Genomic DNA, 18,717 nt, shown 5'->3' with positions numbered 1-18,717 from the left:
AATGTTCCAAACATCGAACTAAATTAAGGTGCTATTAACGCACAGGTGACATTTAAGGAACAATTTAAAAGAGTATTTCCACACTGGGGTAAGAGTGTATAAGAAAGTGGAGCCTTAAGTTGAATTTTCTGGTGTGGTTAAATCATGACAATCTGGTTTTCAAACAAAGTGTACATAATATTTTTTATCACTGAATTCCATTTTAAGGCTGGGAGCTATATAAAGGTGATAATACATCAAACACAACCAATGATTTTAACTGTGCTAAAAACAAGGATTTTGTTGCAGAAACATCATTAACTACTTGTAAGTCACCACTTATGAACAGATCAACATGTCTTGCCAAGGGCCCTGACAGAGTCCAAAAATACCTGATACTGAGGTTTCAGTCTGTGGTTACTGGGTTATTTTTTCGAAATATTAACATTTCATTAAAATATTCCATACATGTATTTGAAATCTATTCATCTATTTTCATACTTCATGTGTGTTGTGGCAGAGAACAAATATCATCATCAGATTGAAGTTTAAGAATTTCATCTTGTAAAAAATTAGCTCATATGACCTGTGTGCAACAGGATATTATCACCCATGCCTTTGTTTCTGGGAGACACCTGAAGTAAGAATGTCCATGCCAGGAGGAGATTAGTCGACAAAACAAAATCATATGACCCAGAAGAGCAATGTTTGATTTCTATGTGATGTAGCACTTTGCGTTGTTTTGATCATGACTGTTGCAGAAACAACCACATCGTTATTACTGTAATCAGAGAAATGATCACCAAATGTTGAGGAAGCTCTTATTGTAAGCCAAATCGCCATCTTTCTTAAAATCACAAAAAATAGATCAGGGGTCCAGTGAGTTCATTGTTCACCCAAGGGGCAGCTCATGTTTTTTGAAAGCAGAAGAAACCAGACTTGGAGAAGATGGTGGAGATGAGGAGGGGGACCAGACCTCTTATCTGTCTTGACTTGTCAGGCAGGTCACTGTGTGTAGTCTGTCAATCAAACAATGGCAATGTCCTAATACCCTGCATACTCACAATTGAATAATTTGACCATCATCTGGCGAAATTATGTTGAATGGGAGAAGGCTTGGAAGACTTGATATTAATACCATAAACTCATTAGGAATAAATTTACTTCCACTAAACCAGATTATGAGATGGACCATGTTCTCACAGACTTGATAAAAACAGATTTATTTACAAACTAAGTTGCCCCCTGATGGTTGCTAAATAGAATGCAGTTTTATGTCCCTTCAGCACTGGCCTCACTGAACATCCACTTTTATACAAAGTTAGGCTTTCTTTACTTCTGATTTGAATGGAGCGTAAGATTCATTGAAATTAATGAGCTCAAAGCTACAGGCAAAAATGTTACAATGTTATAAGAGTCCCTCATTTGCTGGAAGTCATTACATTTCTGGAACTCCTACAAAGTTATATAAACTCAAACAACACACACATATGACAACTGGCCTTTAATGTGTGGTTTCAGGAAACTATTGCTGTGCTGATGTTTCCAGCTATATTGTAACAGGCAGAACAATGCAGTGTTAATTTGTTTGGTTTCCGGCTGAGGGCTGGTAAAACAGTGATGGCCACAGAGACAGGAAAGAACATTAATAGATGAGGGAATGTTGGGTGATGGGGGAGGGGTGTTGGCATTGTCCATATTGGAAGATGTTAGACAGGAAATAGAAAGTTTGAGGACAATATGTTAACAACAGATTACAATTGAACAGTCATGCTGTGGTAATAAAGCCTTTGGAGTACTCACTTTACAATGAAGGACAGTTACCTTTTATCACCTTTTAAATTCAAATCAAATCAGATTTATTTTTATAGCGCCAAATCATAACAAAGTTACATCAAGGCACTTTACATATAGAGCAGGTCTAGACCAAACTCTTTATAAAACACAGCAGTTTGTCAGCATTAACACTTGTATCATTCCCACTAGACCACAAGATGCGTTTTGTGAAAAATCTTGATTTCCTTCTTTGATCATTCCTTGCTTAACCCTGTTTGACTGGGAAATCAATGAATTCATATTCTACCATTTATCTGTTTCCTGGTCATGAGGGGTTGCTGCAGCAAATCCCAGCCTACATTGGACGAGGGCGGGGTACACCCTGGACCTCCACCTCTGTAAGTGTCTCATGAATAATAATAAGAACAATGAACTATTGAATTATTGCTGTGGCACTCAAACAAAAGTAATGATAAGTGAGGCTGAAAAGGCAATTATCAGATTTCTGAACTCACAATTGACCCCGAAAAGTGTGTTAGAAGGAAAATTAATGATGATCAAAGTGTACTCATCATCATAACTACAGAACTTTTACTTCCATTTTTATTTTAGCCATGTGACCTCTCAGGTTCTCTAGTCAGTTTTTCTCTCATCCTTATTTGGCCTTTGTGTCTGCATGTCTCTGTCTGTCTCTGTGTATGTCTGTGTGTTTCTGACCCTGTGATAGACTGGCAACATGTCCTCCCTGAATCCTGAGCCCACCCTGCCCTCACCTTCCAACCTGGAAATGGATAAGCATTACAAAATGACTGAGTAAGTGAGTTGGAGTGTGTTTCTCTGTGTATGTCATTGTCTTCATGGGTCTTTCTGTGTCTCTCTGTATGTTTCTGTGAGTCAGCATGTGTCTCCACATCTCCCTTCATGTCTCATTGCACGTCCCTGCAAACCGGTCTGTCTCCATGAGTTTTGTGTGCTGCTGCATGTCTGTGTGTTTCTCTATGTATACCTATGTGTCTCTGTGAGTTTCTGTGCTTGTCTGTGTACCTCTGTGTGTCTCATAGCATGTCCTGTGTATTGTTGTGTCTTGTTACTTATTCACTGTGTCACTGTTTGTGTTTCTCTATGGGACCCAGTGTTTCTCTCTGTGTTTCCTCTTGTCTCTGCATGTTTCTGTAACACTCTTTGTTTCCCTCCTTCCGTCACTGTGTGTCTTTGTGTCTTTGAATGTCTCCGCATTAGTATGTCAAATCATGTGTAAGTTACTCCTTCACCCTCTGCAACAGTCTGAAGTCCGTCATGGCACCAAGAAGATTTGCCTTTCAGTAACGTCACACATTCTCCTGTTCAAGATCCACAAGCTATCTAGATGGACATGTGTCTGCAAGGTGTTTGACAGTACTGCTTTAATGGACATTCTGTTTGTGTATGTGTGTGTGTATCTGCCATGCTTTCACTTCCCCATTCTAAATGAGCACTTAGCCAATTTCACAACAATGACAGACTGGATTAGTTTGCACATATTTTGAGACATATGCACAATGAGCTTGAGACAATAACAAGAAATACAGCTTTCAAGGGGATTCAAATCAAATTTAAATGTAAAATGGAGAATATTTTAAAATGCTCCATAACTTTCATTTGTCACAAATGATAAGCTTTGCAAATTTGTTGTGGAAGCTTAACAGTTTAATTTTTACTTTTATGCAAAATTATAATTTTCACTGTGGAAAAACTTGGTTTAAATATTACTTTATACTTATGAATTTACTCTATGATAATACAACACAGTGTCTAAGATAACTACAGCATTAAATAAACTAAACGCTGCAATGTGACTGGAACACATACTCTATGACTTGGCATACAAGGCAGAGCTCAAAGAATTGGTCAAATGCTTTGCATTACCTCCAAAATCACAAAGGCTGCAGCTGTCAGCTGACTGACTGTCAACATACACTGAAGAAAATGAAAAAGAGAGAAACAAGGAAAGATAAAAAAAAAAAAAAAAAAAAGGAGAAACAACACAAATGGGTCAACCACGCATTTACATGTGTGTCTAAAGGTTAATGTTTTGTTGGGCTCAACGGGAGTTTTATTACAATATACACTGTATATACAGCTATAAATGTAAAGCCTTCGGATCACAAAACTATGAATGGAAAAAATATTTACCCATGCCATGTGTTCTCAGTGTTGACAGTTAGACTATGAATATTTTCTATTCAAAGTGTTTTGACTTTTTTTAGCAAAATCTTAGTTTGAATGTGTACTGTATTCTGTTTATATGCACAGTATATTTGTTGTGTGATTCTCAGCATTATGTAGAAAACATAACTCATGCATAACACTATTTTTGGCACTACACTGACCTTTGTGAAAGGCACAACATCTTACATCTTTCTCATAGTTTATTGAAAGTCCTGTTATCGATGAGAGGATAGATATTTGGTTTGAAGAAACAAAATTCATTGCAGTGTAGTTTTTTATCTGTCTCAAGTTTCTCTCTGGGATTCAACAACAGCTCCATGAGCCAACCAAATGGGCTATGTGTGTTTTTTTTTTGTGGACTAAGCACTTAAATAGTTATTCACATCTTCAACTCACATTTAAATATTTGCAAAGTTTCATTTCTAAGTTCATCAAAGTTGGGAGTAACAATTGACAAAACAATTTCCTTTCAATTTACATTTGAGTATTTTTATTATGTTCCATGATTTTAGAACAACGTGAAACTCAACTGGTGGAAATTGTGTGAAATCATTAAATGATCCATAATAATTAATAAATGCACCTTGAGCTATACACAGAATTGTTTATGTCATTGTTTTCTCTAAATATATAAGATAACTTCTTTCAAATTTTATTGGTTTGGATCAAACTTTTGAGTGCTTCACTACCAATGACTGGATGTCAAATTCTATCATTGCCAGATGAAGAATAATATGAACCTTTATTCAACACAAACAAGAGGAAGATCATTGTCTCTGTTTGGCTTCCTCTTCCTAGTGTTTGATAAACTTGTGAAGCAGGAGGATGATAGGCTTGACCTGACCAATCAGTGGAACAGAGGTGAAGAGCTGCCGTAAGTGTGTAGACAAAGAGACTCCACTGCAAACAATTAAAGACTGGACAGGTGTTGAGGTTCAAGCAGAGAAATATATTCTTCTTCAATAAATGTTTTCTTCTTTAGCTACCTCCCCTAAATAATTTACTTGAGTACAAAACATGGAGAGAAAAGAAAGCAATAAGAAAGAAAGCAAGAGGGAGGAAGAGAGAGATGGATAAAGGAAAAAGTGTCTCTACACATATGAACATTTGTCCCTGATCGCCATAGAACCTGTCCACTTCAAGGAGACAGGAGAGAGCACTGACAGCTTCTTAGAGTATTATGTCTGCTGGCCACAAATCATGCATGCCTGATCTGTGTGTGTGTGTGTGAGAAAGTGAGTGAGTGAGAGGTTAAGGGAGTGAACCAATGCAGGAATTGAATGTAGCTAAGTAAACCAGACACTGAGAGATGTACTCAAACATTCATTGTAGCTTTTTGTCCCACCGACAAGAGTCCTCCACAGAGACACACATCCACCAACAGCAATCTTATCAAGGCCAAGCCCATGGTTCATGACTGTTTTCTCCAGCAGCAAAAACCTGACAGCTGGTTGCATATTGAAGTTGCTATACAGTATTGAAAAAGACCAATTAAAACCTATGGCTTTCCACTATATCTGCAGCTGTAGCCAGTATAAAACAAAATAAAGTATTACACTGCTTCATCTGGTTTTCATTGCTTTCACAGTTTTAGGGGAAGGTTTTATTTTAGGGAGGAATTCAGGATGTTTAGAAGTAAATACACTGCTAAAAAAAAAAATAAAGGGAACACTAAAATAACATCCTTGATCTCAGTGAATGAAATATTCCAGTTGAAAATCTTTATTCATCACATAGTGGAACGCGTTGAGAACAAAATTACAAAAAACTGTGTAAATCAAAGTAATTACATGGAGGTCTGGATTTGGAATCATACTCAAACTAAGTGAAAAAAATAATTACAAGCTGATAAAAGTTCAGTGGACATTCCTCAAGACACGTCAAAATGAGGCTCAGAAGTGTGTGGCCTCCACGTGCCTATATGGCCTCCCAACAACACCTGGGCATGCTACAGTTGTTTGATGTCTCTGTGTGTAATGTTGCTGCTACACTGCAATTTCCCAGCCTGGGATAAATAAAGTATATCTATCTATCTATCTATCTATCTATCGATGAGGTGGTGTATGGTGTCCTGAGGGATGTCCTCCAAGTCCTGGAATAAAGCATCAGTCAAATCCTGGACAGTCTGTGGTGCAACGTGGCATTGGTGGATACAATGGTACATGATGTCCCAGATGTGCTCGATTGGATTCAGGTCTGGGGAAACAGGCAGGCCAGTCCGTAGTATCAATGCCTTCATCATGCAGGAACTGCTGACACAGCAGAAACATGCATATTAGTGGCCTGCTGGAGGTCATTTTACAGGGCTCTGGCGGTGCTCCTCCTGTTCCTCCTTGCACAAAGGAGGAGGTAACGGTCTTGCTGCTGGGTCGTTGCCCTCCTACGGCCCGCTAAACATCTCCTGGTATCTCTTCCATGCTCTGCACATTGTGCTGAGAGATACAGCAAACCTTCTTGCCACAACTCGCATTGATGTGCCATCCTGGATGAGCTGCCCTACCTGAGCAACTTCTGTGGGTTGTAGACACCGCCTAATGTGACCTCTAGGGGTGAGACCACTGACAAAATGCAAAAGTGACCAAAACAGCCAGAAAGGATGAGTACAGAGAAATAGTCTGTAGTCACCACCTGTCGAACCACTATAGGGGCTGTCTTGCTAATTGCCTCTCATTTCCACCTGTTGTCTATTCCATTTGCACAACATCAGGTGAAATTGATTCACAATCAGTGTTTCTTCCTAACAGTTACATTGTGTTGTTTAGTCGTTCCTTTATTTTTTTGAGCAGTGTAATTCCAGGTAGTCCAAGCCTTGTGATTAGATTCATTAGGTCTTATAGGGACAGCTGGGTGTCATCTGTGTAGTGGTGAATTTTTTGTGGGGCTTCCTGATAATGTGCTCTGATATGAAATCTAACACCTGACTGAAACTCTTCAAACAAACCATTTCTATGCAAATGTTCATTTAACTGTGTGATTTTGAAAATCTATGATGCAAAGTCTGTTGTTAAAGCCAAATTAATCAGATCCAAAATTGAAGCGTTAATTAGTGGTGTAAAGTAGGAGGGTTCAAGGAATTAAACTATCATGATGGAGCATTGGTCAGGATGCTTGGAAAGGAAACCATGAAATGTGACTTTTCTCAGAATGTTTATTCCATAAACTGGGTTGGGGAAGTGTATGGAGAAAAAAAAGAATGAAAAAAAAGCAATACAAGATAAAACTACTATCGTGTCATTAAAGGGAAATAATGTTTCAATTAAACTAAATGCCCATTAGATAAAATGCAGTGTAAAGTAAAACCTCTTACCAGGTCTGCCACCTCATGTAAATGCAAAAGAATGAGTGAAAATGAGGGCTGTGTTTAAATAGGGCTTGAGATCAGTGAGAAGGAAAGAAGAAGATAAGGAAGAAAAGGAAGTGGGATAAATCAAGCAAAACTACTGAATCTTTACTAAAAGTGGTAAAACACTACAGCAGTGAATCTGGAATGATTAGAGGAACACAAGTATTAGTTCTGTGTGTTGCCTTGACCTCCCAGCTGTTCAGCATAGTGTGTTAGAAGGCCAGTTTACTCTATATGCTCAGTATGGCACCCTCTGTAGGTCAATGTATGTCAGTTGAACTGAAATAATATGGTTGCTGCTTGTCATGCTGGAGTACAAAATGAAGCTTTGGTGGAAGGATTAGTCTAACTGGAGCAAGAGAGTATCTAACCCATCTTTGTAACTTTTTTAAAAATCACAATATCCACTTTTTACCAGTCTGTAAAAAATACTGTTCATACCGACAGAAACAGAGCATACAGAGAGCTGCGAATCATGAAATGAGAAGAGTGGCATACTTAAAACACAAAGTCAACTCCCAATTCACCACAAATGATCAGACTCCTGCCTTCAACAAGCCTATGTGTCAATACTGAGTGAGACTCAGAAAGCCACCTACCAACACAGAAGGTCAGCCCACAGGTCCACACCTTGTTCATGAATTTTAATCCAAACAACTTCACACTCACTCAGTATCATCTCAAGACCTTCAAGATGAAATGCCTGCCTTTCTATGTTTTATTTTACAGAGATTTTATTGCTCTTATCTGTTTGAACTAATCCTTCATCATAGCTTTTATTTTAGTTTAGATAATTACTTTGATTACTCTTTTATTTACTTTTCTTTTAATATTTTTATTACCTTCATTGAAGATGGCACAGTACAATGGTAGTGTGTGCTATTGGTTCTCCTCCATTGAGACGGATAGTGATGTTGCATCACAATCTCACAATCCCTGGGCCTAGGAACTGCCGCTAGATTACAGAGTGCAGTCAGACTAGACAAATGAAACATTTCTGACTAATAGACTCTTGCCTAAGGTTGCCTCAAGTGAAATATAAAAAGGTGTTGGATTTTTTTAAAACCTTTTTTTTTTTTTTTTTAATTTTTACAACACACACCCAGTTTAATAAATAAAATAAAAATCCAATGAATCTTTCTTATACATTTATTTAGGTCAGTGAGTCAGGTGACGACATGTAATTTACACTTAGCTCTGCCCACCTTGATAATGCATAGTGTTATTAGAAGATGTCACCCTAGGCTAACATTTAATCCTCCTTCAATTACATTTAACATAGCTGGGAGGCATTTAAGGGAAAATGTTCCCCTAAATTTGATACCCCCAGGGCTGCCTGAAACATCTGGACAGCCTTCCCTGACTGTCCAGATCCCATTCCCGGATGTCCGTAAGTGTTATTTGTTTAGAGTGTATCTCACAATGTAGGTCAACAATTGGATAGGAGCCAGCTCTGCAGACAGATGGAGGAACCTGAAAGGAAGCTGACCAAGCATGGGCAGGAAGAGCACACGAGCACACTGCTGTGATACATATATCCTCCTTTTTCAAACCGTGTACATGCACACAGATGACTAGAATGTATGAATATGCATCTTCATATACAGTTAACAATGATTTACTGTTGTGATACCTGTCAATGCAGATGCAGCTGTATTGTTGTGGTTTGTCACACAATGATACAATGTTAATTCACAGTACGTGTTTTGTCATGAGCAGCACAGTGGCATATTAATGTTGCATTTGCGTCACAGCAAGAAGGTTGTGGGTTTGTTTCCCAGAGTTTGCATGTTCTCCCAGTGTTTGCATTGGTTTCCTCCTACTGTCCAAAGACATGCATGTCTATGTTGATTGGTGACTCTAAATTGTCTGTAGGTCTGAGTGTGAGTGCTTGTTGGTCTCTGTCTCTCTGCTTTGGCCCTGTGATGGACTGGCAACCTGTCCAGGGTGTATTCTCACCCAAAGTGAGCTGGTATTGGCTCCAACACCCACTGTGACCCAGAAACAGATAAGCAGTAGAAGATGAATGAATTAATGTTTTTTTTATGACATTATAAACATCAACTCATTTACACTGAGTTTACTCAGATACCCATAGCCTGTCTCTTGCTGCTAATGTTTTACATAAGGTAAACAATTGCGATGTTTTCAAATTTAGTAAGATAGCCTGAGTTGGAAAAAGGAAAAATTTGGGGCTCAGTGATTAAGGATAGGGTAAAAGGAAATGTTATGCAGAAACTGGCTATTTTCAATATGAGGATACTGAGACATTTTTCTCAAAAGTCCACTAGTAATCATAGCAGAACTAAAAATGCATGCAAAGACTGTACACACCTGGCTCCAGTCTCCTCAGCTTACCATCACCAAACTCCAAGTAAATCCAAAATGCACTAATCCCTGAAAACACTTTAAACCATTAAACTCAGAGGATTTTTTAAAACACATAAACCAGGTTCATATTCACAGAAAAAAACAAACAGGAGCTCCTCTCTTCCTGTTTTCCCTCTTCTTTTCTTCCTTTTCACCCCAATGCAATTCTGCAGCTGTTGACAGTTCACCAAGCTAAATGCTTTTAGTTTCCCAGTTACTTGGGATTTAACCAAGCATGTATTTTAATGAATGTTTAAGGTTAAATATGGCAAGTTGCATAGTCAGTAAGAAGAAATAAAGGAGTTATATCAAGTTCTCTTGTGAAAGTGCAGATGTAGCATTTCAGTTTAACATGGTCCTGCAATCATTCAACAAGAGACTGGAAGCCTCTTACCAAGAATCATTTATGTGAGCAAGTTAACAGATAAAATTACCCTTTCACGTAAAATTACTTGGACAATTTAATTCTTTGAATATCATGAGTCAGGCTTTTGGAATGAAAGCATTTATTTCTCTATAATTTACCCCCCCCCCCCAATACCCATCCACCCCACATCCCAGCACCAAGGTGAGCCAGAACCTGAGGGATTGGGTCAGGGGGACAAGCATTGCCTCCATGGGCACACACAGGCTGTGCACCAGAGAGACATTACGTTCAGGAACAGGGGGCTGTGGCCAAGTGCCCCTGGCACATCAAGATCAAAGAGACTGAGGCAGTGGAAAATCATGGGCGTGGAGCCCCAGCAATCCCAAGGGGCCCATTTAAAGCATCCAGAGAGGGAGGAGGGCTCCCCTATACAGGTCTCCCAACTATAGAGATAACCCACTAATTAGCCCTTTCCTGTGCCTCCTTGATTCCTGTCAGAGGGCTAGAGCACGCTCCTGTTTTGGAACTTGCCCTTTCAGAAAAACTCTGCAGGCCCCCCACCAGGACTTTTCTCAAACAAAACTCAGGGAGACGAACATGCCAACTGCCCCAGCACCTTCCACGAGCCAACCGCTACAGGACATCACCTGCCCACTCGTATGTGCAGAGATAGAATGCAGGATAGGATTTATTGTGGGCACAGAGGTCAGGCAGAAGAGAATCCAGAGCAGAGGAAACCAGGCAAAGCGATGTTGTAAGAGTCCAAACAGGGGTGCAGAGCAGAGATTAAGTGAATCCAGTGAAGCAGTCGAGGGCAGGGGAGTGGGGGTTGGAGAGTGGGGCTGGAGAGCTGGGGCGGAGAACCAGGAGTGGAGCAGGGTGGTGGCTAGAGACTGGGATTCTGCTCTAAATCTTCTGAGCGAGCCATAAGTCTATACCGCAAGGGTAAACCAATGATCTGGAAAGGAGTGGAGTGCAAGACCAGTCCTAAAATACTGTGAGTGCAGGCTCGATGGTGGATTGGTGGCAGCTGTGCAGATGGCTGATTGGTGGCAGGTGTGTAGACTGCTGAGGAGAAACTCTGACTCTGCCTGGCTTGAGGCCAACCTCCAATGGGGACCAGGGAAACTAAAAGACAACACAGAAAGATATACTACCACAAAAGGAGAGTGAGACAAAAAGGAAAAAACAAAAACAAAAAAGGAAAACAGGGATCCTGACAATGGCAGTATAACTAAAGAGACAGTATCAGAGCTTTTTTTTTTTTCTTTACTTTTTTTAACTGTGAGCTTTATCATGGAGGAGGGTGTAAGACAGCCCAACCCCCGGACTGACACTGGGAGTTCGTTCCAAAGCCTTACTCTTGGTGACCAATTGGGACAGCATGGAACTCAGAGCATATGATGGAGTTTGGTAATTAAGAGCTATACATGAAGGGTTTCAAATTCTATTCTGAATTTTACTGGGAGCTAATGAAGAAAATCTTGCACAGGAGACATATGAAAGAAAGCTGTCTTATTTTACATGAGTAACAAAGGACATGTTCTGACTAAAATGACTCCAACATTCCTGAGAGTGGAACTGGAGGCCAGGGTAATACTGTTCAGAGGGGTTAAATCTAATGCGTCTCTTAGGGCCAAGTACAATGACTTCAGTTTGGTCTGCATTCAGAGTTAAGGCATCATCCATACCTTTATGTCTCTAAGACATGCCTGAAGCCTGACTAGCTGATTAGTTTCATTTGGCTTCATTGACAAGTAAACTAAGTATCATCTGCATAACAGTGAAAATTGATGCTGTGCTACCAGATAATATTGCCAAAGGGAAGCATATATAGGGAAGCCTAAGGGAAGCTGTTTGAGAATCATGGAACACTGTGCTTCTATTTGTTTCTTTGTTAGTCTGGATGTTGAATTTCAATGTCCAAGTCCAAGATCCTCTGCATACAACTTCTATTTCCGGGGTAGGAGTCCATCAGTTCCCATGAATGTCTTGCTGTTGTTATGTTATGTTATGTTATGTCATTAGTGGCATAACCCCCCCCCCCCCCCCCCCCCCCCACACACACACACACACACACACACACACACACACACAGAAAGAAATAAAGCATCATGCATTTGTTCTTCTGCCAAAGAAGCAGGTCTGAGGCCTCATTCTTTCTATACTCAGACAGAATGTCTGAGATAATAACCTCAGGGTAAATCTGGATTACTGACTCTTTACAGATGTACCTCAGGCCTGAGCTCTGATAAATACAGAGGCACGTGTAAAAAGTGTAGAGTGAATGTTGCGGTGGTGGTACTGATATTATGCAGGCAAACGCCACTCAAAAACTAAACACAATCATGCTCATGCTCAAGTAGTATGTGTTGTCTTTACACGAACGTAAGTGACTCACTTCTTGTTTTCGATGGAGTAATAAGGAAACTCATAGTCAAGGCTTTTGTTAAGACACTATGTCCACACTCCTAAAGGTTCAGTCCATTTTGAGCAGAATAACAGGAAGTAGAAAATGGTTGAGTAAACTGGTTAGGTGATGCCTCAGACTGTGATTAAAAAAAAGAAAAAAACATAATAATAATTGGATGACCCTTTTTTGGTACCACAGGTGGGCTTCTGACACTGGTTGGCAATGACATAATATCATACAGTAAATGTTCCACAATTGAAAGTCCAATGTGGCAACAGGAGAAGCCAGAGGCACTCTTACTTGAAGTGAGAAGTTTCAGGAGACTCTGAAGACAGCATGTGGACAGGCAACCCCCTGCAACCCTAACGAATGGAAAATTAATCGAGTGAATGTTAAATTTTATTTGTGAATGTTTTGGGTGAAACTAAATATTTATCTAATATGCAAATTCTTGGTGCTGGCTATCGGAAGTACCAAAATAACATATTGGGATAGTCAGACTGTGCTTATAGAATTAAATGATGAATTCAAACCAACTTATCGGGGAAAATGTATACTCGAACGTCACTCCACTTTTCGCCAGGGCAATTACAATTACAAATTACAAATTACAAATTGCAAATGAATTTTTTCACCTACATCAACAGACATGTCTACATGTCGACAGCTATGTGGTGGATTACTGCAGGGAAGGGTGAGGGGCCTGGGTCAGCCAAGGTGAAACCAAAACGTCTTGATCGCCCCCCCATGGCTGCCTGTGTTACAAGTCATGTCCTGTAACACGTCAAACATCAAATAAAATTTTCTTTCTTTCTTTTCTTTTTTTACTTTTTACTATTGCAGGTAGCCATTGTCATGCTAATGTCAATTGTTAATTTTCCCCAAAGTCTGAAGCAGCAGCAGCACACTACAAAAGATTTTGAATGTGGGTTTTTGAGAAAACTGTAAAAGTCTCATGCAAATGGGAACATACTTTCCCTCCAAACTGCATGCTGGTATCTTTCATAACTCCAACAAGCAAAAATATTGGTACACGCTTCACACTGTAACTGGCCAGCTGTCTATCTCCTAAAATAAACCAGAGTCAGGCTCCCTCTTGTATTTCCTGTGGGTTTACAGCAGATGAGAAAAATGTTCACAAAAACACAACTGAAGTTAGTGTTATTGGTTTCAAAGTACAGTGAATCACAAGGTCTCTTTTTCCTGTTGCACCCTCTTTTTCTGCTGACTGTAGCAGGTCCCCTGGAATCAGCCACACACACATATATGGACAGAGGTAGTTTTTGGTGTTCTCTCTTGCATGTGCAGAAATCTAGGCTTCCACCTAATAGTTTGAGCATGCTTAAAGAAATTACTTTTGACAGGGTGCACACTACTTTACCCAACCCTCCGAGCCAAAATGAAGAGGACAGCAAAGATGAGAACAAAGTTTTTGTAAATATTTTTGCAGAGTTAGAATCTGTTGATCTCCCTCTTGGAACAACACTAAGGTAACAAACCTGATTTTGAGAGAAATAAGATACTTGTTTATCTTAATGTCCACATCAAGAGTAAGGAGACTACTTATGTGAAGAAATTCAACTCAGGATATTTTGCATTCTTAAATGCCAAATGTCTAATTTAACATTTTGTGCAACACTCATAGAAAACCCCATTAAAAACCCATAGAAACATAGAACATAGAAAGAAATTAGTTTTATGGGCAGGAGCAGTGCATAACCTTTCTATTTTGCTTGATATGATGCCTGAGATAATAACCTGGAGTCACTCGGACCTAGGAGAAGCATTACAGCATCTCTACAAAAACATAATTTTGAAAACTATATGTGTGTGTAGTTTATGTTATATAATGTTAATATAATTTTCAAAATACTAAAGGTGATTTTGGTTTAGTGCACTCCTATACAGACTTCACAGACTTGTGATTGTGATGTTATTATGAAAAATTTCGAAAAATTATGATATATTACTTTCTAAGACCCACTCTAGCAAACTCAGTGATATAGCCAGCTTGGTTTACCAGGTTACCTAGCACATAATTCTGGGTAAAGTTGTTGGGATGTGCGAATTTCTTGCTGCGACCAACGGTATTGGAAGTAGGTAACGAAGTTGTGGCCATTGAATAGATCCCAGCTGTATTGCGCCTCCTAGAGACCATACCCCGACCCTCCTCTGCTGCAGTTGCAGCGGTAGGCACTATACACACACAACAATCATGGCGGAAAGTGAAACCCTGGAATATGTAACGGAGCACGAACGGATTTTACAGGAAATAGAGAGTACCGACACGGCGTGTGTTGGTCCCACTCTTCGGTGAGATTAAATGCTTTCGCGAAAAGTACAAAAAGTATCTATGTAGTATTTCATAATTTTTGGTGGCATGCGCTCAGAATCAGACCTTTTGTTCATGACCTAGAGTAGCCAACCTAGCCACCGGTTGGCTAATGTTAGCAATTATTGCCAGCAGTCGATATTGTGTTGAAATAGAGCTTGAGCCTGGCCGTCCTGCTACGTAACAGGCTAACGTTGACCAGTGATTCAAACGACTTGATTTAGCTTCAGTAAAAGCGGGACTGTTAGGGGTTTTGTTGGTTCTGCATGTTGATGGATAGTTGTTGATCTGTCAAACATCACTTGTGGGTGTGGCTATGGGACTTTGCATCTTGTCAACGTTGCTACGATGCTAACAATTCTGGCTAGTCAGTCAGCTAAAATCGAAAGTCCACGCTACTGATATTGCGCTGTACCGGTGGTAGATGGTGGAATGACTCGTCTTGGCCCCTTGTTGTTGTATTGTGGTTTTCAAATAGGCTGGTGACGTTGAGATGGAAATGATGAATAACCTGCCACAATGGTTTTGGTAGCTATCTACCTGCTTCTAAGACTACAATGAACTACCTTAATTTTGTAAATTTATAGTCCAGTCCTAACTTTATATGTGGTGAAGTAGCATTAGAGGTGAATTGAATATTGTCTGCTGACACTAAGATGATGTTATAAATTCATGCAATTCTAGTCAGCTTGAGGTAAAGAGCATATACTCAGTAATTTACAGTCAAGAGACAAAATGTGTACTTTATTAGCTTATTTGTTATTTAGAAAAAGCAATTATGGGTAGACTCAGGCTCAGGAACAGATAGTTCCTCTAACCAGTAACCCAGCCTCACACCAGATCTAATTAAAGGTGGATGATATGAGCATACATTTTACTACTTAAGAGTAGTTTTTCTGTGTACTCAATGCATGCAACTGTCCTTAGTTACTCCAGCTAAAGTACTGGTAGTTTTTTTCGCAGTGTGGCCTGGCAGATGTGTATACCTCCTTCTGGGTATGGATTAAGATATCAATAAAAGGCAGAAGTCATACAAAATGTTGGGAAATTGTAAATGTTCTAAAGGATTTATAATGTGTATATCTGGGTTTTGGTAGTACAACTGACAGACTTTTTACACACTAGAAAGTAGAAGGATAGGACATAGTTTTTTGTGACCCAGGGGCCACTTAACATTGGCTGAAATTCCTGTCTTGGCAGAAAGGAGGAGATAATGATCTATTTGTTTCAGCAAACACCTGCTTTCAATTATTAATAGCAGGAAGGAGGACGCTTATATGGCAGCATGGAAACTAAGAATTACTGGGCAGCATCAACATGTTTGCATCCACCAGCATGTGTTGTGTTGGCCATTAAATCAATTCTTTGCTTGAGGTCATTCAGGGATTGTTGTAATCACTTTATTAATCTAGATCATCATTCTGTTAGCCATTGTTAGTTGTGCTGCTTTGTGTCATATCGGAAGTACTTAAATATCCTTTTGATTATTTATCATTTGTAGCAATTCATAAGTTAATTAGTTAAATGTTATAGTTATTAGTTATTAGTTATATGCTAATTAACCTTGAAAATATGATATTGTAAATGTTCAGCCATTATTTATATTTTTGATATTGAAATTGATATTGAAATAATACTTGCAAAAAATGCAATTGCCATTTCTTTCTTGCATTCATCTCATGTCATCTCAGCCATTGTCCAACTGAAATGATTTAACAGTAAGGAACTACATTTTAAAGGGAAGCAGCATCTGATTTGTTAACAAAATCCTCTCAAAGGTTGCCTGCTGTGTACAGACATCAGGTATAGTGGATGTGGTTTATGCTAAATATGACTGACAAAACAATGATGTCAGAAGATTTGGGTATTATGATCTTATAAACCACAATAGAAAATTGGGCATTCACCACTTTTGATAAAATTGGTAAACTTAATCAGATTAAATGGCCTGTAGTGACAGCCTGGGTAGTGTAGTGGTTAGCGTGCGCACCATGTTATTGTTGCGTCCTGGGTCCGACTCCAACAAGGGTACCGTTGCTCCATGTCATTACCCCCTCTCTCTTTCTGCTTTCTAATGGCCCCTGCCACTTAATGTCAGAAGAAAGCCAAAATAAAAATGATTCCCATGTACTACTCAATCAAAATGATACAATTTAATGGCCCCCTCTGTGAAAGAAAATAGAGTGTCATTTTGTGTTTTGCACATTCTGTGTTAGCTTTTCTTTCTGTCACAACTATTTACAGTTTTATATTCAACCAACAATCTCTACATATCTGTATAAAATATCCATTTAAAAACCAGTGGCAGAGGCCACCCTAGACAGGTCAATTCAAATCAAATCAGATTTATTTGTATAGCACCAAACAAAGTTACATCAAGGCACCTTACATATAGAGCAGGTCTAGACCAAACTCTTTATAAAATTATTAAGAGACCCAACAGATCCCCTAATGAGCAAGCACTTGGCGACAGTGGTAAGGACAAACTTCCTTTAAGAAGTAGAAACCTCGGGCAGAACCAGGCTCGGGGGGGCGGCCATCGGTTGGGTTGAGAGTGGGAGAGAGGGAGAGTGGGAGAGAGGGAGAGAGAGAGAGAGGGAGAAAGAGAGAGAGGAGAGGGAGTGAGAGAGGTATGGGGGGGTGTAGTGCAGGGTGAGAATGAGAGCATGAGAGGGGGACATCCAAAACAGGTGCAGGCAGGAACACCGCATGAAGTTCATGGAGATGGGCTGTAGTATGGAATTCATGAAGACATGGGAGCAGCAGGTGTTGCAGGAACATAGGCTGGCAATGAGTCACCATCTGCAGGTTGAGGACAGGGAGAGAGTGGAAAGGAGTTGGGAGAGAGAGAGACTTTGGGAAAACAGATGTTTTTAAGAAGTGTGGTTACTTTCAACATATAGAAGGGGAGGGAGGGAGTGTGAGTGAGTGAGTGAGTGAGTGAGTGAGTGAGAGAGAGAGAGAGAGAGATGCGCTCAGTCCTTTCCCAGTAGTCTAGGCCTATAGCAGCATAGCTACAGAGTAGATGGACTTTAACTTTTTAAGTATAAGCTCTGTCATACAAAAACGTTTTAAGGCTGATCTTGCAAATTGCTAAAGAATCCGCCCCCCCAGACCACTACTGGAAATTGGTTCCACAGAAGAGGAGCCTGATAACTGAAAGATCTGCCTCCAGATTTACTCTCAGAGACTCTAGGAACCACAAGTAAACCTCCATCTAGTACTGAACTGTAAGACGCGACTTAACTAATCAATTAATGCAAGAGAAGGGAAAACCTCGGGCAGAACCAGGGTCATGGAGGATAGCCATCTCAAATATCAATACTTAGCTAAGTATCAATACTTTGGACAGCCTTACAGGATTCATTTCACCAAATTGATGCAATAATTTTTTATTTCAATTGAAAAGACCTGGCAGCATGGTGGCATAGTGGTTATTTTTTGCTGCCCCACAACAAGAAAGTAGCAAGTTCAGTTCCTGAGCCTGGGGCCTTTCTGTACAGAGTTTGCATGTTCTCTCCATGCTGACGTTGGTTTCCTCGGACTGTCCAAAGACAAGCGTGTTTAGGTTAATTGTTGACTTTAAATTACCCTTAGGTCTGAGTTGTTGCTCGCCTTTGTATGTCTCTGTGTATTGGCCCTGTGATGGACTGGTGACCTGTCAAGGGTGTACCCTGCCCTTGACCCGCCACCCCCATGACCCGGAAACAGATAAACAGTAGAAGGTGAGTGAATTGAAAAAACCTTTCATGTGGTCAAGCAACTCTACAGATTGGTCTGACAGGGGGTTGAGGCAACAGCAATCTTAGATTAACATCTGTAATCTGTAACTTTCATACTAGATCAAAATATCTGAGCAATTTCCCTGATATGCAGGCCTCCTAAATCAAATTAAACTGTTTTGTCTTCAAATCCTGTTACTATAAATG

At 39.8% G+C, this 18,717-nt stretch overlaps 1 protein-coding gene across 6 annotated transcripts in view; it reads left to right on the top strand.

The window, feature by feature from the left end:
- The first annotated feature begins 13,826 nt into the window (after positions 1-13,826).
- The window catches only part of exoc6 (exocyst complex component 6), a 47,979-nt gene continuing 43,088 nt past the window's right edge, over positions 13,827-18,717 (top strand). For 4 of the 6 annotated variants that reach the window (XM_029527035.1, XM_029527033.1, XM_029527034.1 and 1 more), the window contains exon 1: positions 14,653-14,769. In XM_029527035.1, coding sequence (XP_029382895.1) covers positions 14,672-14,769 — 98 coding nt within the window. In that variant the 5' untranslated portion in view covers positions 14,653-14,671. Of the gene's footprint in view, positions 13,947-14,652; positions 14,770-18,717 lie in introns of those variants that run through there. The other 2 variants (XM_029527037.1, XM_029527036.1) reach the window with 2 other exon arrangements.

The sequence above is a fragment of the Echeneis naucrates genome, chromosome 19 (genome assembly GCF_900963305.1).
Source record: "Echeneis naucrates chromosome 19, fEcheNa1.1, whole genome shotgun sequence".
NCBI classification, from domain to species: domain Eukaryota; kingdom Metazoa; phylum Chordata; class Actinopteri; order Carangiformes; family Echeneidae; genus Echeneis; species Echeneis naucrates.
This window is presented reverse-complemented; position numbering and strand designations above follow the sequence as displayed.